This window comes from Falco peregrinus, chromosome 7 (assembly GCF_023634155.1).
Source record: "Falco peregrinus isolate bFalPer1 chromosome 7, bFalPer1.pri, whole genome shotgun sequence".
Classification (NCBI taxonomy): domain Eukaryota; kingdom Metazoa; phylum Chordata; class Aves; order Falconiformes; family Falconidae; genus Falco; species Falco peregrinus.
The window spans coordinates 39,689,651-39,705,404 of record NC_073727.1 but is presented as its reverse complement, the minus strand read 5'-3'; the positions used below and the strand labels follow the sequence as shown (position 1 = coordinate 39,705,404).

At 39.3% G+C, this 15,754-nt stretch overlaps 1 protein-coding gene across 4 annotated transcripts in view; it reads right to left on the bottom strand.

Annotated features, from left to right (window-relative positions):
- ARFGEF3 (ARFGEF family member 3) overlaps positions 1–15,754 on the bottom strand; it is a 96,726-nt gene that overhangs the window by 54,299 nt on the left and 26,673 nt on the right. The window contains exons 5-7 of one of the 4 annotated variants that reach the window (XM_055810551.1): positions 6,153–6,221; positions 3,343–3,474; positions 932–1,054 (exon numbers count right to left, since the gene is read on the bottom strand). In XM_055810551.1, coding sequence (XP_055666526.1) covers positions 932–1,054; positions 3,343–3,474; positions 6,153–6,221 — 324 coding nt within the window. The remainder of the gene's footprint in view (positions 1–931; positions 1,055–3,342; positions 3,475–6,152; positions 6,222–15,754) is intronic. The other 3 variants (XM_055810553.1, XM_055810554.1, XM_055810555.1) reach the window with 3 other exon arrangements.

Here is a 15,754-nt window from a genome sequence, read left to right as displayed (position 1 = left end):
TTTTTTTGTTTCTTTTTTGGTTTGGTTGGTTTTTGGTTTGGTTTTGGGGTTTTTTTTGGTAAATGTTTTGGCTGTTAGAATGAACCTACCTAGCACAGACAGAAGCTAAGTCTACTTAAACTGATTAATTCTGTTCTGCAGTTGTTCATTAGGATAAAAGCAATCTAGTCTACTAATCCAAAATCGAAGTGATCATCTTAACCCAAAACACATATAAGGAAAATAAACTGTGCAATTACAGTACTTAAAATTTCCTAATAAATAGAAACTGACTTTTATAAACAGTAATTTTTTTGATAATATACACAGCAGCACGAATGACTATAAGAAGCCAATGTACTTTTGCATGTACCCAGAACATCTACAGTTTTGCTGACAATATGCTGGGATTTCATTTAAACAACTCTCATGGATTTTAGTAATGCAATAAATAGAATTAATTTTTTTGCTAGCCAAGCAAAGAATGTCATGACCCTAAATTATCTTCTATAAAAAAGTAGAAGAAAAACCTCAATTACACTTTCCTTAGTTGAGAATTATATAGGTAAATATCTGTCATGCAAAAACTTTTGGCAAAATTATTTCAATGAACCTTAAGAAAACAAGCAAACAAAATAAAAAGAATGGAAAAGGAAAAAGCCAAGGCAGCCTGACAGCAGAGCAAAGACTCTTTTGTTTAATGGAAGGAGAGAAAAAATAAATAAATAAATTAGCCAAGTAGATCTGACAATATGAGAGCTGCGTTTCTGACGGACTGCTGTAAGGCAAGCACACAGTCAGAGCCCCAAAACGCTTTTAAACAGGATTAACTGTGGAAGTGTCAAATAAAAGCCGTAAGGCACAACAAGCCAGTACAATACACTGCATTCAGAGAAACAAAAAGGTACGCAGCCATGGACGTGGAACCACTTGTTGATGCCAGAAGGCTCACCATGTTTTCTTGCTTTTGTCGTAACTGTAAAGTCAAGTCACTCAACATTTGGCTGAGGGTTGCCCGCACAGCGGTGTTAATGCTCCGCTGGTGACAGCTAGATACATATGTCTCAATGCAAACCTGATGAGGAAACAAGATAGCAGTACACAGATATGAACTGTAACTTACCAGTAACACATTTTAGGAGGAGGATACCAACATCTCTTGCACGCAGATAGCCAGCCTTCCTTACTATTTCAGATTGCTTTATGAGCACATTAGAAGTTTTCAGCAATATGGAAAACTGAGTAAATAGCATCTAGAAGCAATTCATCAGTCTCACAGCTGCAGGAACGGTAGGGCAAAAATGGTGAAATCTCCTGTCAAACCCAAGTGCTTTTGGCACTTGCCTTGCTCCATAGATAATTCACTAAATGCTACTTGAATTGTTCATTTCTAGATACTTATTTGTAACTATCACTCTGCAAGTCTGTATCTGCAATGTAAATACCCTCCAATTCTTTAAGATTGTTGCTTCTGTTCTATAGGTATTTGCCACTTTTTCTATAATTAATTATTACATACTGCAGCATATCTGAAAGCCTTTAAAGGCCTTTCCTAATACGGAAAACACAACAGCGCTTCACCACAAATAACAGAAATTACTGCCTTTTAATAATCGGCAATCAAGCCAAGGGCTCCTCAGCTCAGAGATCCCATGGGAGCTAAGGCAGCAATGGAAGATCACTGACAGACCATTCAGTTCCCAGATCCATACCCAGTTGCTGGCAGTTTTTTGACACTGCTGTGACCAGAGCTGTCCTTGACTTTTGCCCCAGATGATGTTATACAAATAGTTGCCAAAGCATACTGCAGCTAGGATCCTGGGGACAGCACACTGCAAAATGCAATTTCTGTCCTTCATCAGATTTTCTGCAGGAGATACTAGTCTCCGTAATAGCTGCTGTAACTGTAATAACCACTGTAACTACTGTACAGCAGCTACCAAGTGGATAACAGTCTTGATGGAGCTAAGTGGGACTGCAGCAGAACTGTACAATACACTCTCCTCAGACTGTGATCCAAAGAAGCAGTTTTGGCCCTTTGGCCTACACTGAGCTTTGTCATGAACAATGACCATTAAAAAAATTTTTTCAAAAAGTAAATGACTGTTCACATGCTTTTTCAGTCCCTGTGTTTTGATTCTGCCATCATTTAAATATATAACTAGTGAGAAGAACCATGAATATAGATTAAACTATCTGTGAAAAAGTATTTTAGAAAAATATAGTATAAATTATATGCATAAGCAGTACACAGAAATGCATCTGGTGCACATTTTTGAATGAGAAGGATATTATATGATGGAAAGCCATTTTTATAGTTCCCTAATGAGGATGAGTTTTTATGAGGGAAAAATCAAAGTGATCTGATTACATAGGCTAACCAGTATTGACATAAGCACACGGACAAGATTCTTGATTGTTTCTAACTCCTATAGAAATGAAATGAAGCTATTTCAGCAGCTAAAAAAAGCAGGCTGTGGACTCAAGGCTATGCAGTTTAAGATGTTGCTGGCCCACTTCTGCATTTGTTAGAGTGGAAAAAAAAAATATAGGTATGTTCCTAAAACCCTTCTGACTTCCTCACTTTGGGCAACCTCACATCTCAGCATTTCGGTAAAGCCACAAGCACAAGACATTACTGAGTTTCTTGGATACAAACAGTATCTTTAGTGAGTGATCTAAGACATCACACACAGAAGCTACTTAATTATGGCTCTTGCCTTATCTTCCCTTATTTCCCAACTACACTGACAGACAGGACTTCAGAGTTTTTCAAGTGTATGTGTATCACTCTACCTCATGCTAGAAACACTATGCAAATGACAAACTCAGACCGACTATCTCCTTTGACCATATACTAGAACAGGTTACAGTTACATGTATTTGCAGGATATAAGGGACTGAACCGACAGCCTCTCATTCTTGTTGCCCTTTTTCAAGATTCCAAGAGCTGCCAAACAAAGAAGGGATTTTATTTAGCTAGAGATCAATGTCAGTGATGAAGACGGTCTTGTAAGTTAAAAGAGGGCTTGGACCAACTCTGCCCATCATCTCATTCAGCTATGACCTGAACTCCAGTGGACAAAAACCCCTAAATTCTGTTAATCATATACAGCCCTTTGTAGAGGCCAAACCATTCCAGTGCTGCTGAGATCATTCTCCTCTTGAGCTGTAAGCCTTTTTCTAGAGTACCTGAATCAATTGATGAAATACCATTCTTAGGATGTAGGCTGACTTTCTGGAAAGAGCATGACTGGTATCTCCTTCTCTCCCCTCCCCATGCCAGCTAATGAGCAACAGTCCTTTCCACTTGAGCTCCGATCTTATGGAAGGCCTGTGTTCTAAAATGGCTGGGCAAGGTACCTTTTGAAAAGCCATTGATGAAGAACCACCAGTAAAAATGCGAGAGCTCAGGGCCCCAAGGAGGTGTGCAATGGACATTTTGATCATTTCATGCATTCGGGGACTTCCAGCTCTATGGCATGCAAAACACAACTAAGAGCAAAACACAGAAGGGTTAGCCAATGAAAACCAACAATGTTAAACAAATCAAACCTCCATAAAGTAGACGAGAGTAACAAATACACACATGAAAACAAGCAACAGCATAAACTACATTTTCTTGCAGGGGTCTAGGCAAGCATGGGAAGGCGCACAGAGCAAGATTCAGTCTGTTTTCAATACTGCTAATACTTACACCACAAAATATAGTACTCTTCATGTTGGATGCTTCCTTAATTTGAAGCTGATAATGTTCAGAAAGATTTGAGGTGCCACTATTTTGTACACATGAATTGAGAATGATCTGGCAGGGCAAAATGGCCAGACTCCAGCCTTGTTTGTCAGGCAGTCCCCAGAGATTTCTACCGGTAATGCAGGCAGCACCTTTCTGATTCTGCAGTGGCTCCACTTTGCTGCAGAGGGCAGGCTAGGAAAGCTAAGGGACTGACTTGGAAAGAAATGTCAAATAGCAGGGGCACTGGAGCAGAAAGCTCCTCTCTGCCACCTTTCCCTTACAGCAGGTCAGAAAAATAAACGCTAAGCAAATGCTGAACTCAGAAATAATTTTCTGTTTCCTACTGCTTATAAATTGCAGAATTCAGATACCAAGGCGTATTGATTCCAGCTGCTAAAGTCTTTGCCTTACCTAAAACCTGGCCAGGAGGAGCCCGAGGAAGTACGTATGTGCCTGGTGGGACTTGCTAATTAGAAAGACACAGGCATTGAATGAGGCAGTATTTTCTCAGGGTGTGGGGACAATAGCTGTACCTCCAAACACTTCAAATAGAAACACGCATGCTCTGTATTACAGCTTGTTCCAATTCCCTAAAGGAAACTGAAGTTTTGTTTGCTTTGCGGGCACATCTCATCAGCCTGCATCAGAGCTCCTCCTCTTCGCTTCAACAGAAAAAGGAGAAGCTATCATTGTGCTAATTTGTGCCACTCTACTAGTAAAGGTTTTTAAGAGCCAGGCTAGCCTTTTGGGAATGAAAGTGAAGTGCAACTACCAAGAACAGCAGGGTTTAACTCCAGTCTATGCAAGAAAACTGCCATTTTTCAGGATGCTTTAAATGAATAACATCTGTTATCCAAATTTACAGAGAGAACAGAAAATATGATTTCTGATACAGCTTATAGCACACAGAGCATGACTGATGGGCCATTTCCCCCCTAGTCTTAGGCAGTGCTCTTAAAGATTGAAATCTGAAGGGTTTAGAGCCATTAAATACTTTTCCCACCAAGTATTTTGTCTAAGCTAGAGCTCTTTACCTACAGCAAAGAGATACACTAAGCTTTTGCTTTGCATGTTAGAAAGTCTGCTGAGAAAAACTACAGCAGGGGAAACTATCTGTATTTTCTTCAGTTTGGAACATTGATGTAAAGAGCGTTTAGTAAAACTTAAAAAGTTGTGGCTTGCTCTAAATAACAATTCAGTTCATCCTTGCTGCAGGTGGGACTTACAAAGACCTCCAAATACAGCCAAACGTTATGGTCTCACATAGCACAAGAAAACCCAAAGTTTAAGCGGTACAGGACATCTGGAATAATTACTACTTTTTTTTTTAATCCTATGTATGTTATATACACAAACTATTTATGTTGTATCTCTGCCTTTTAAAGTCCATTTGTTACAAACTGGCAGATGTTTTCTTTGGCTCCCTGTTATCCCTACATCCCCATTTTCAGCTTCCAATACGACAATGCAAGGTCAATTTTATTCCTAAACTTAGAAAATACTGTATACTGTAACTTCCAGGTAAAGTGAGCTATTTTCACATGGGATTTTTCTTTTTTATGGAAAACCACACCCAAAATACTAAAACCTGAGAAGGAACACTACAAATGTCTACATATACTTGGAGTGTATGACATGTCTATAACCATTCCGTTGTTCCACAAACATTAGCTTTCCCCATACCGTGTTAACAATATAATTTTATATGTTCTGCACACAATAGCAAGTGCTTCATGGGAGGCTTAAGTGTTCCTGTGCATCTTCTCTAACCTGAACAAACAGCCTCATGGCTTGCTACACACTATGCTAAAAATACCCATCTACAAAGGCTCACTTAACAAACACACAGGTATATTTTTTCTACAGCCAAAGCTCCTTTACAATGTAATTCAGACTAAAATCTAATGGAATAAAGGGAGAAGAGTGGCTAATAGCACCAGGACAACACCACATATCTAGAGGTGTAATAAACCTTTTACTTGGATGTATTAGGAAAAAGATACACACAAAGCTAACAAGGCACGTTGGTGGCACTTATATGGGCCAATACAGTACGTTACAGCCTACATGCCTCTCTGAGAAAACTTCACTAGTTTTAGACTTGCAGCAGGTAAGGAATCAGCACAGTGTTGTTTTATAAAGAACTCAAGGAATTTTTTTCTATTGCAAAAGGCAAAGTAAAGTGAATATGAGGATTAGTAAACGTGCAACACTGTAATGCACAACTGTCAGTCAGTTCCCTAGTGCCTTCCCATGCAAGCCCATCAACCCCACCTAACTTGGAACTATTTTTTCACACTAGACAAGAAGTAATACCAGCCTTTAGGATGGTAATTATGATTTGGACTAGTTTAGTTTCAGGGTATGTATGGAAGACACAGTCTAGGTAGCGGGGGAATGTTAAGTGACACAATCATGGTATGACAGAGGCACTTACCTCCGCAATCTTCAACACTGAACTCCCATTCAGCTCAAATGTGGAAGTATATGTTATACAGAGCAAGACCTTGAATCAAGAGAGAAGGGGGAAGAAAAAAAAGTGTGAGTTTCATCCATTACTGCCTCCCTTCCCCACCCATGTGCTTTCAGCCACAGCTCCTTCCATTTTTAGAGCAGACATCAGAAGTTTCTTAGGACCACATGTTACCAGGATAAAGGAGATGGCACGATCAAGTTGCTTCCTCCTGAGAAGCTGCAACTGCTGGCCCCAAAGGTACAGCCCAATGCATGATTTATTGCAGTCTCCTATGTCTGACCATGGATGGAAAGACAGCCCTGTGATCAACTTTGGCCTCGAACTCAATAGCCAGAATCCATTCATACTTTAACTGCAAGCTTTGCATGATTTATAATCAGTCCTTCCATTCATTTCTATCAGGATAACAAAGGAGGAATGAAAAAATGCATGTAATACAAGTTATTACTTAGGCGACACAGATAAATATGTATTATGTGAAACAAGCCATTAATTGCTGCTTGACATGAGGATTTCCCAGCCTAGCATATTTCCAGTAAGTGATTACAGTCATTTGATAATGAGCAGCTAAAAAACAATTCACAAGCCCCTGTTCATCAGGGAAGGCTTGTCCTGTCTCAAACTCAGCAGGAAGACTAAGAACTAAAAGCCTCATCCAAAACCTTACTTTGACGAGAAGTGGAGCGGGAATGTGGTGTGATCTACTGGGGGTAGTGTGGTGGGTGAGTGGGGCAACGTGGTGAGAGGTGCCGTGGTGTGATGCCTTTGGTGTCTAGAGGTGTCTTCCCTCCTTGTCTTCCTTTCCAATCCCTCCTGCCCACAGAAGACTGAGAGTCTGAACTACTGTCCTCTCTCCTTCAAAGCATAAAATTCCCCCAGTGCCAGAATTTATGCTTTGCTTGGTCTGAAATAACATGAATTTCTTGGGATAAGCGTACCAGCAAATATCAATGACTTTAACACTAATGTATTGGTCCCTACAACTTCTCAGCTCCTAAGAACTGCTGTTTTCTGCTGCACAAGGAAATTCAAAGCATCAGATAAGTTAGCATTACTGGCTGTTAACCATTTCTCTTATTACCACATACATTTCATTGGTACTAGGTTTTTATTTTATGAGTAGGTTCTGTGACAGCTACTAATGCACAACACCCTGGGGTAATCTCCTCGTCTTAGAATACAAAACAATTGCCACAGTGTGTCTGATCAGAACTTGCAAGTTAAAAAAAGGAGGCAAAGGGATGCATGTTTAAAAAGATTATTGCCCTTTGGTTCCTTGTGTTGCACAGTTTCCACATTACGGTGGAACAGCAAAAAATCATAATGTAACACTTGAAGCAGAAAACCAGATCACCTCTCAGGTGCAAGCTGTACCTTCTCTCTAGGTAGTGATAATCTCTAGAATCATTTCAGAGCCTTCGTAAAGAACAAAAAGAAAATGCTGATCTGCGGGTTAAAGAGAAGCAGGCAATTCTAATATAGCATCGCTTAGCAATGCTGGAGCCACTGAACACCCATCATTACTACCGAATCTCTGCTTGGGAGATTATTCCTCTCTGCACTTATTTTGCACAAGGGAGGGGAAAAAAAACCATTACTGGAAAGCAGGCATTTAATAACTGTAGGAGAATTCGAATTCTCTGTACAAGAGCAGCTTTGAGCACCAGCTATTTCCTCTTACAGATACAGACAGAAGATCCTGTCCATGAATGAGTGTGCCATTTTTCTGGAGAAGGACATAAATAACCTTCTTTGCATTCTGGGAGCCTGACAAGTTTCTCTGCACTGCACCTTTACAAGTATTTTTCTCAGCAGAAAAACTGTATTTCATGGCAGGATGTCACACCTCACTCCAAAGGTTGTGGGGTTTTTTTGATTGCTTCTTTGTTTTGTAAATAAAATAGCAGGCAGGAGCTCAATCCTATTTTTGCAGAAGATGGTTTAACTATAAAAAGCGTTCCAAGAAAACCACTATGTAATGATGATTTTACATTTGTTTATACCTGTTATCTCGCCTTGACTCTCACTCAGTCCTTCATAAATAGAAGCTGAGTAATGTGGATAAACACTAGAGGCAATGAGAACAGAAAAAGACATGCTACTCTTCCGAAGTACAACAGTCCTGGACTATATAATCTTTATAAAATATTTAACATTTACACTTAGAGCAAAGTTTCTGAGCCAAGTTTCTTCTTCATAGTTTCCCTTTTTTGTGAAATGGGCAAAATGGATTTTCTCATCTTAAAGGCACGACGCAGCCTACCTCAGTATTAAGAAACAAACTATAGAGCACTTGAACTTGCTGGAGAAGGAAATCTAATCCTAATTACAAACGATTAAGAATGCCGTGCTTTGTATTTGTTGACATGAACTCTGCAAAGTTCTCTGCAATTCGCTGCACTTGCTGGTACACAGACAAGTGCCAGTGACAAGGAACAGTGATAACTTTTTCCCTGTCCACAGAGCAAATCCTACAGAATAGCTGAAAAGGAAACTGTCAGTTATAAAACCCCTCAATAATCTCATTTGGTTAATAAGTACAGAAGTTACAAGGGCTGTTATTTCCATCTGCTGCTCAGCCCATACCTGCAAAATTTAGAACTTCAAAACCAAAATTTTGTTTGGCACTAAGTGAATTCTAAACTACTGGCCAGCCTCACAGACAGCGGTGGGGTCTCATTTTTTCAGCTGTTAGCTACCCTGAAATTTTATTGACATTTCTAATAGCTGTGAGAGTTTGGCAGCTGGCTTAAAAATATATTCAGTATTTAAGGAAAAAATGGGATTTGTACTCCCCATACACTGCTGTGTAAAACCCAGGTGTAGTGCATAGTTCATAAACCCAGAGAGAAACAACTGTCACCTCCCACTGAGAAATCTCTTACCGTGCTAAGAGCCAAGACAGACAGCCAGACCTATGACTAATCTTATTCAGCAGTTCACATGTCCTGATTTTCCCTGCTTGTAAAACCTTGTTTGCTTGATGTGATTTTCTGCTCTTTTGTACCACCTTGACTTTGTACAGTTTGTTAATATCTAATGCATAGATCAAAACCTGGAACCCACACACTAGAATACAGAGAAATGCACACCAGTTTAGGCAGTCTTACAAGCCCTTGCTCTTCACAATCTCTTCTCCCCCTCCCTCTTTTTTTATTATTTTTAAGTTTCCTACCTTTATGGAGCTGAACTGTGAAAAGTTAGCACATATATGCCTAATCTTTTCTGTCACAAGTGTCAATTACCTGCTTATAACAGATGAATGATAGAAAAGTCAGGTATATCAAGCACAGTAAAGAAGTAATGATCAAAACCTTGCTATGAAGCAATAGGGAATTTCAGCAAAGACTGCTAAGTCTTGACTGCTACTCTTTATATAAAATGAGATCTGGGAACCTACTAGTTAGAGAAAGGGCATATGATCTGATGTGATCAAATGACAGAAGCATAACAAGTTATCAGACAGCATATTCTTGGCTTACTCCACTTGCTACCATCTTCCTTCACAAGCCATTTGTGAGATCTGAAAGATGGTCTCTGATCAATGCACGAGACTGCTCTCAGCTATGACTTCCATCAACATTGCTGCAGGGCTCATTTACAGTCTTGGCAATGCTCCAGACACTCAACTTGTGTGTCTCCTCATTTATGTGGAACAAACAGGAAGACAGCAGGCTTCTCTTAGATTACTAGGTGAAAAATGGGATTAAAAACAAACAAAACCAAATTTAATCATCCAGATCCACTAAAAACACTAAGTCTCCAGATAGTATATCCTATGGGCTGTTTAACTACTCATGACACTAACTCGAGCAGTCTCTGTTTTAAAAAATGAAAGAAAAAAAAGATACGTTTTCTTGGGCAATGACATTTTGGTTTTGCAACCACTGGTAGTGGAAGCAGAAACAAACCTAGAAAGCAATTCCTCATAACACCTTCAGTACAAAACATAATTGAAAAATCAGCTTTTGATGAGATCTTAATCGGTATGGACTCCAAAACATGCTTTTTTTCCCCATCTATGCTTTTTTAAAGAAGGAACTTACATGACTGTCTGCATAATTTCAAAGTCACACAACCTCCAAGATTTTCTAATTGGCTTGCATTACCTTGTAAATGCCTGGATGAAATCACATTTCCATAAATGGCTTATCCATAATGAAAGTATTTATTTTAATTACTGCTGAAGCTCTGACTGTCATGGAACAAGGAATACAATTCCTACTCCCCAGAGCCCCAGGGTACCAACTGTAGTATAAGAGTGCACACGTGGACAGTTTTCACATTAAGCAGAAACAAACAAAGTAAAAAAGAGGTGCTTCTGATGATATAACAAAGGTCAATTGACACAAAACGTACAGGATTTGAACTGCAGTATAATTAAACTGACATTACAATGTCTATCCCCTATTTTAAGAGGGGTCTCTTGAAGAGGTAAAAAGAGGGAACATTTTTAGGTTTTAAGACTGCTAAGTGTTGCTAGCCAAGTTCCCCAAGTGTTTAGGACGCATTTGTAGTAAAAGACGATTCTCACATCAAATAGATTATGGTGGAGTCACATCAAATAAACAAGGTGTGTAAGAAAGCAAGTAGTATCTCCAAGATGGAGAAAGAGGGAAAAGGTACGCAACTTGAAAGCAATTATAATCTGTCATCACCTAAGATTCACACTTCAATGTATTTAAGTGTGAAATCCAACATCCATATACTACTGCTATTCTTTTTCTATTCCAGCACACAAAGTCCCATTGACAAAATCCTCTGCACATTCATGTTTTTCCTAGTTGGGATGCATGTAGACATTTTAGTCCTTACGAGTGCTGAATTTTGCAGCCGTCTCTAATCCCTTTGTGGGTTTCATAAAGGAAATCTTTCCTGGCTGACTTGACATGCAGGCTTGTAAACTTAGTTGTAATATATGCTCAGATGATTCTCAAATCCTCCCCCCCCCCCCCCCCCCCCCCCCGAAGGAAAAACCCAGCCAGGAAAAACCCAGACAAGGCAGGACAATGCTTTCTCTTGTTCAGTAATCTGACATTTAAAGCAGTCATCTAGTATCTCTGCAAAATAGTCTGGACAGGAGGTGTCCTCTTATTTGGCAGTATAACTAGTTACCTGTTCATGTTGCATTCTTTGGCCTTGAAGGTAAACAAGGGCAAGAGAAACAAAGTGTATTAATGAACCCATGTACATTGTGTCACCATGTAACACTGTACAAAACAACAGATTTTAATTATGGAGGGAAAGGAGACAGTGCCTTCCATGAACCAGTAAACCCGTAAAACACCTTGCTATCACAGCAGCAACGGGTGCTCAGCATTATGAATGCACCAGGGCTTCAAATGAAAGGACTGTACCTGGTATAGAACCTCACACATTATCAGTGGTGACATGCTCAATGCTCCCAGAAGACAATCCCCATTAGTTCACTAGAGTAAAACAGAACTACTGCCGAACATTATTTATGGTAGCATGAAACCAAGTGAAACTTCTGCTTGTATAGTACAGTTGTAGAAGGGAAAGAAATTATTTAAAGCAATTGCTTAACAGACATTTAACAGGTTTTCTTAGAGGCTCTGACAGGGGCTTTTATCTTTAGAATTACAACACTTAAAGACAGGGAAGATTAAAAAAAAGGCTGACTAGCTCTGCTAGGATGGCATTTCCCCTTCATAGGTTACAGCCTATTTAGGTTTACTGCATGACTTTATGAAGCAGAAGATAAGATAATCCGAGTAAAACAAAACTGAAAAAGAACAAATACCAAACTGAAAAATACCAACAAAAAGTTTCAAGAGTTCCCAAATAAAAATGAAATTACATGCATCCACTACCAAAACAATCAGAAAGGATGTCAACACAGGTATAAGTAAACACAGAGCTGTCAAGGAAAAAAAATGTATATCCCCTGGATGGAAAATTCTGACATTCATTCTTGGTAACAAGGGAATTTTTTGGGCAGGAGAGAGGGAAGAAAATTGCCTTACTCTTATATACATGCAAGGTTCCACCAAAACTACATCAGGGGAATTTCCTGTGTGGCAATGCACTTTACAACAGCTAATTTAAAATTACTGTTCCAAGTCACTAGATTAATTGACAAGAAGTTAGCCTGAAGACAACCTAAGAAGTGACATCCCACAGGCTGTCTGTCCTGCCAGAGGATTTCACCCTATCCCTGATCATCTCCTGACCTGCATCTAGGAAAGAGATACTAAAAAAACAGATAAGCTGGTTTTGCAGATGCAACATCAACCACTATGCCACGTGAAGTTTCAATTATCTTTTTCCCCCTTCCCAAGAGATACAGGTGAGGAGCATTAGGGAAGAGGATCCCCAGGAGCTGGCTGACAGTATCAGAACAGCTTATTGGGACACAAGTTCTCTCCTCAGCTGCCCCCAGGACCAAATGGTGTTAACAGCTATGGTGGCAGCAGGCCTTACCAGGGGAATCTCAGAAGCAGAGAAAGTCTAAGCTGGGTGCATGTTACCTGTGGCACATCTGGAGTACATGTATAATTGCACGTAAATGCTATGGCAAATGGCCCTTCCCTGCCACTGTTACGTGGCCAACTTGGCTGGCAGAACTTGGCACTGTCACCTTCCGTAAGCATTAATGTCTGGCAGCAAGGAAAAGATTAAATGGCAATAGATGAAAGCTGAAGGGTTTCTGTAACTGGTTTTGTGATCACACAATGTCTTTCCTATTCACTTTCTTAATGGTAAAACAAGCTCCAGGTTCTTGGTATGTGTCTAAGACAAAAGAAAGTCTGTAAGAATTTGTACTTCCACACTGGACAGGTCTTAAATGACACTTTCCAGAGCTAGGTACTTGCTACTTTCCATACTGGCACTGGAAAACCTGCAGGTATGACCCAATGACTCACTGCTTGCATATGCTGCACAGCACAGAATAGCTCTGATGAAGAAACACAGGCACCGTTGGACTTTATTTCTGCAAAATCTGCACTGCTACAAAAAAGACACCTGTCACAATCACTCCAAAAACACACACAAAAAACTCTACATAAACAACAAAATCTGTGCACTATTAACTCTACTCTTGTGCATATATACTGCAATACAGTATTTGATCACACCATATCACAGGTTTGGGTTTTTTTTTCTCTTCACAAGACTAGTCATTTATCAGAAAACCCAGAAAGAAACCTACTGCTGAGTTAACCTGGAGTAAGAAACCCTTCTGCTATCCATCCATGCATCCACGATTGCAGAAGGAATGACCACAGAGGACAGAAGACAGGAATCCCACCCCCTTACCCTTCCTGTGATTGTTTCAGCCCCATGGTAGAGTATTGCTCCAATTACTGCTTTTTGTGCCCAACCCCAATGATTTTGATTACGTCAGATCAAGCAGGACAGTTCCAACATGACAGAATGAGTGCATTCTCTGTCCAAAACCACCTATATAACCTCAAAGCTGAGGGAACACTTAGAAGGTTAAAATTTTTGTGTCAGAATTACTCCAGGCAAGAAATTGCACCAATTTGTCTATGCTGCAAACATTTTAAGAGACAGGACGACCCTATGCTTAGATTTTTAGTCACACAGCTGCCCAGACCCCCAGAGGTTGCTCAGGCCTATGAATTCAAGCACAGAAAGGTACCGAGAAAGAGCCACAGATCCTGGAAAGAGGCTGGATTTTTGAGATGCTGCATTTACCACTGACTGGTTTAGGCTGCACCCACCCAGTATCCATTTGGCCATATTCAGGCCATTATCATCCTCATTCTTTTGTAGCCATTAAGGAGAAAGCTCAGGTATTTAATTCAAAACTGCAATTTCTGCTACAGTGGCCAGACGCCTAAGAACCAGGGGAGTTTTTTAACCACAATCTTAATTGTAAGTACTAGGCATTTACTGTAGTTCTAATTAACTTGGGAAAGGATGAGCTTATCTTGAAACATGCAAGGTAGATTACTCAATCCATTAGAATTAACCTGGTTACTCATAACTAAGCACGTGAATACAATGATTTTAAAAACTAACCAAAAGGGAAAAAAAACCCACCAAAAGAACCCAAACCAAAACCAGAAAAGTAAACCCAAGAGTGTCTGGATTTGTAGTTGGCCTACATTACAATAATTTAACTTACGAAAAGGCTAAGCACAGAAAGCACTAAGAACTCTAGCTAGCATTCCCAGGCAGGGCTGATCTTAGAAAAGAATCTTATTTGCATGAGACCGTGCAAGTCTTTAAAGAGTACAGTCTTTTGCAGTGCAGACTGCTAACACATCTCTAGATTATGGACTGGACAAAACTCAGTTACTGCTTATGACAACTCATATCAGTCACCACTGTTACAAGAACTAACACTCAGGTGAAACTTTCTTCCACAGATTTTCAGCATTTTATACATTTTTTCTTATTAATATAAATTTTAAACCTGTTCTGAATTAAAGCATGCAAGTAAGTTGAATAATGGTCTTTATTTTTTACTTTATTTGAAACATAGTCCTTCTCTGCTCAGAAAGAGACTGAACTGCAATTTATATTGCAAGTGATGTTGATAAATGTTTGCAATAATGCAGTGCATAACACATACTGAGGGGAAAAAATGATCTCTTATTCCAAAATGATATATTAATTAAAGTATGTAGATTAACAGCATGTATCAGCAATTGGGTTTCTGATTCTCACCCTGATAATGAGTCTCTCTTCTCCATCTACCAGTTAAATTTTTACTGTTGCACCAATGAACTATTATTTTTAACAGGCAGCGAAATCACTCTTCTTATTCCTATATAAAACTATTAAACATGTCTTGCCACAAAGAGGCAGCACAGGCAATAACATAGTTTACATACACCTTTAAATCCAAGTTGTTTCAGTCCAGCTTCCTCCTCCATTTAATATTACAGTTCAAGACAAAGAACAGTTGCAAATGACACTCTGTTAAGCATAACCAAGTTGTATGTGGAAAGATACACTCCATAAACATTAACCTTAAAACAATTCAAAGATATAGATATTTGTGCAATATCTTTTATTTTTACAATGATTTATTTAAATCACTATATTTAAATATACAGATATTTATTACAGTAATCAGCTCATTTACCAGTATTCATGAAAAAGTGCAGAACAATCATCCACAGAGACTAGGATTTTACAGTTGTGTTCTGTCAACATTTTCGATCTAACAATTTAGAACTACTCTTCAAATACATAATACGGTATGTTCTCTGTCATGGAGGGCCAAAGAAAAAAGGTTAACTAATAACTAGCTCCCCATCAAACCCTCCACGTCTTGGAAAAAGAAAAAAGTTAGGCTTCCTGTTCAACGGTAAAGTTCCTGCCAAGTTTTCTGAAAAATTTAACAGGAAGTTTTGCTCAGTTGCTCAAGCACAATCCAACTTAATCCAATATTTGCATTAGATCAGAATCATCTCCATGAGCAACATGGTTGTGCAGAACCTAACACAGGTCAACTATGACTGTTAAAAACTAACCGCCAACAAAAATTTGACCCCAAACTTTCTACTACACCTTGTATCTCTTCAACAGTGACCTTCTTAAATTACTAATATGACACCGTAACT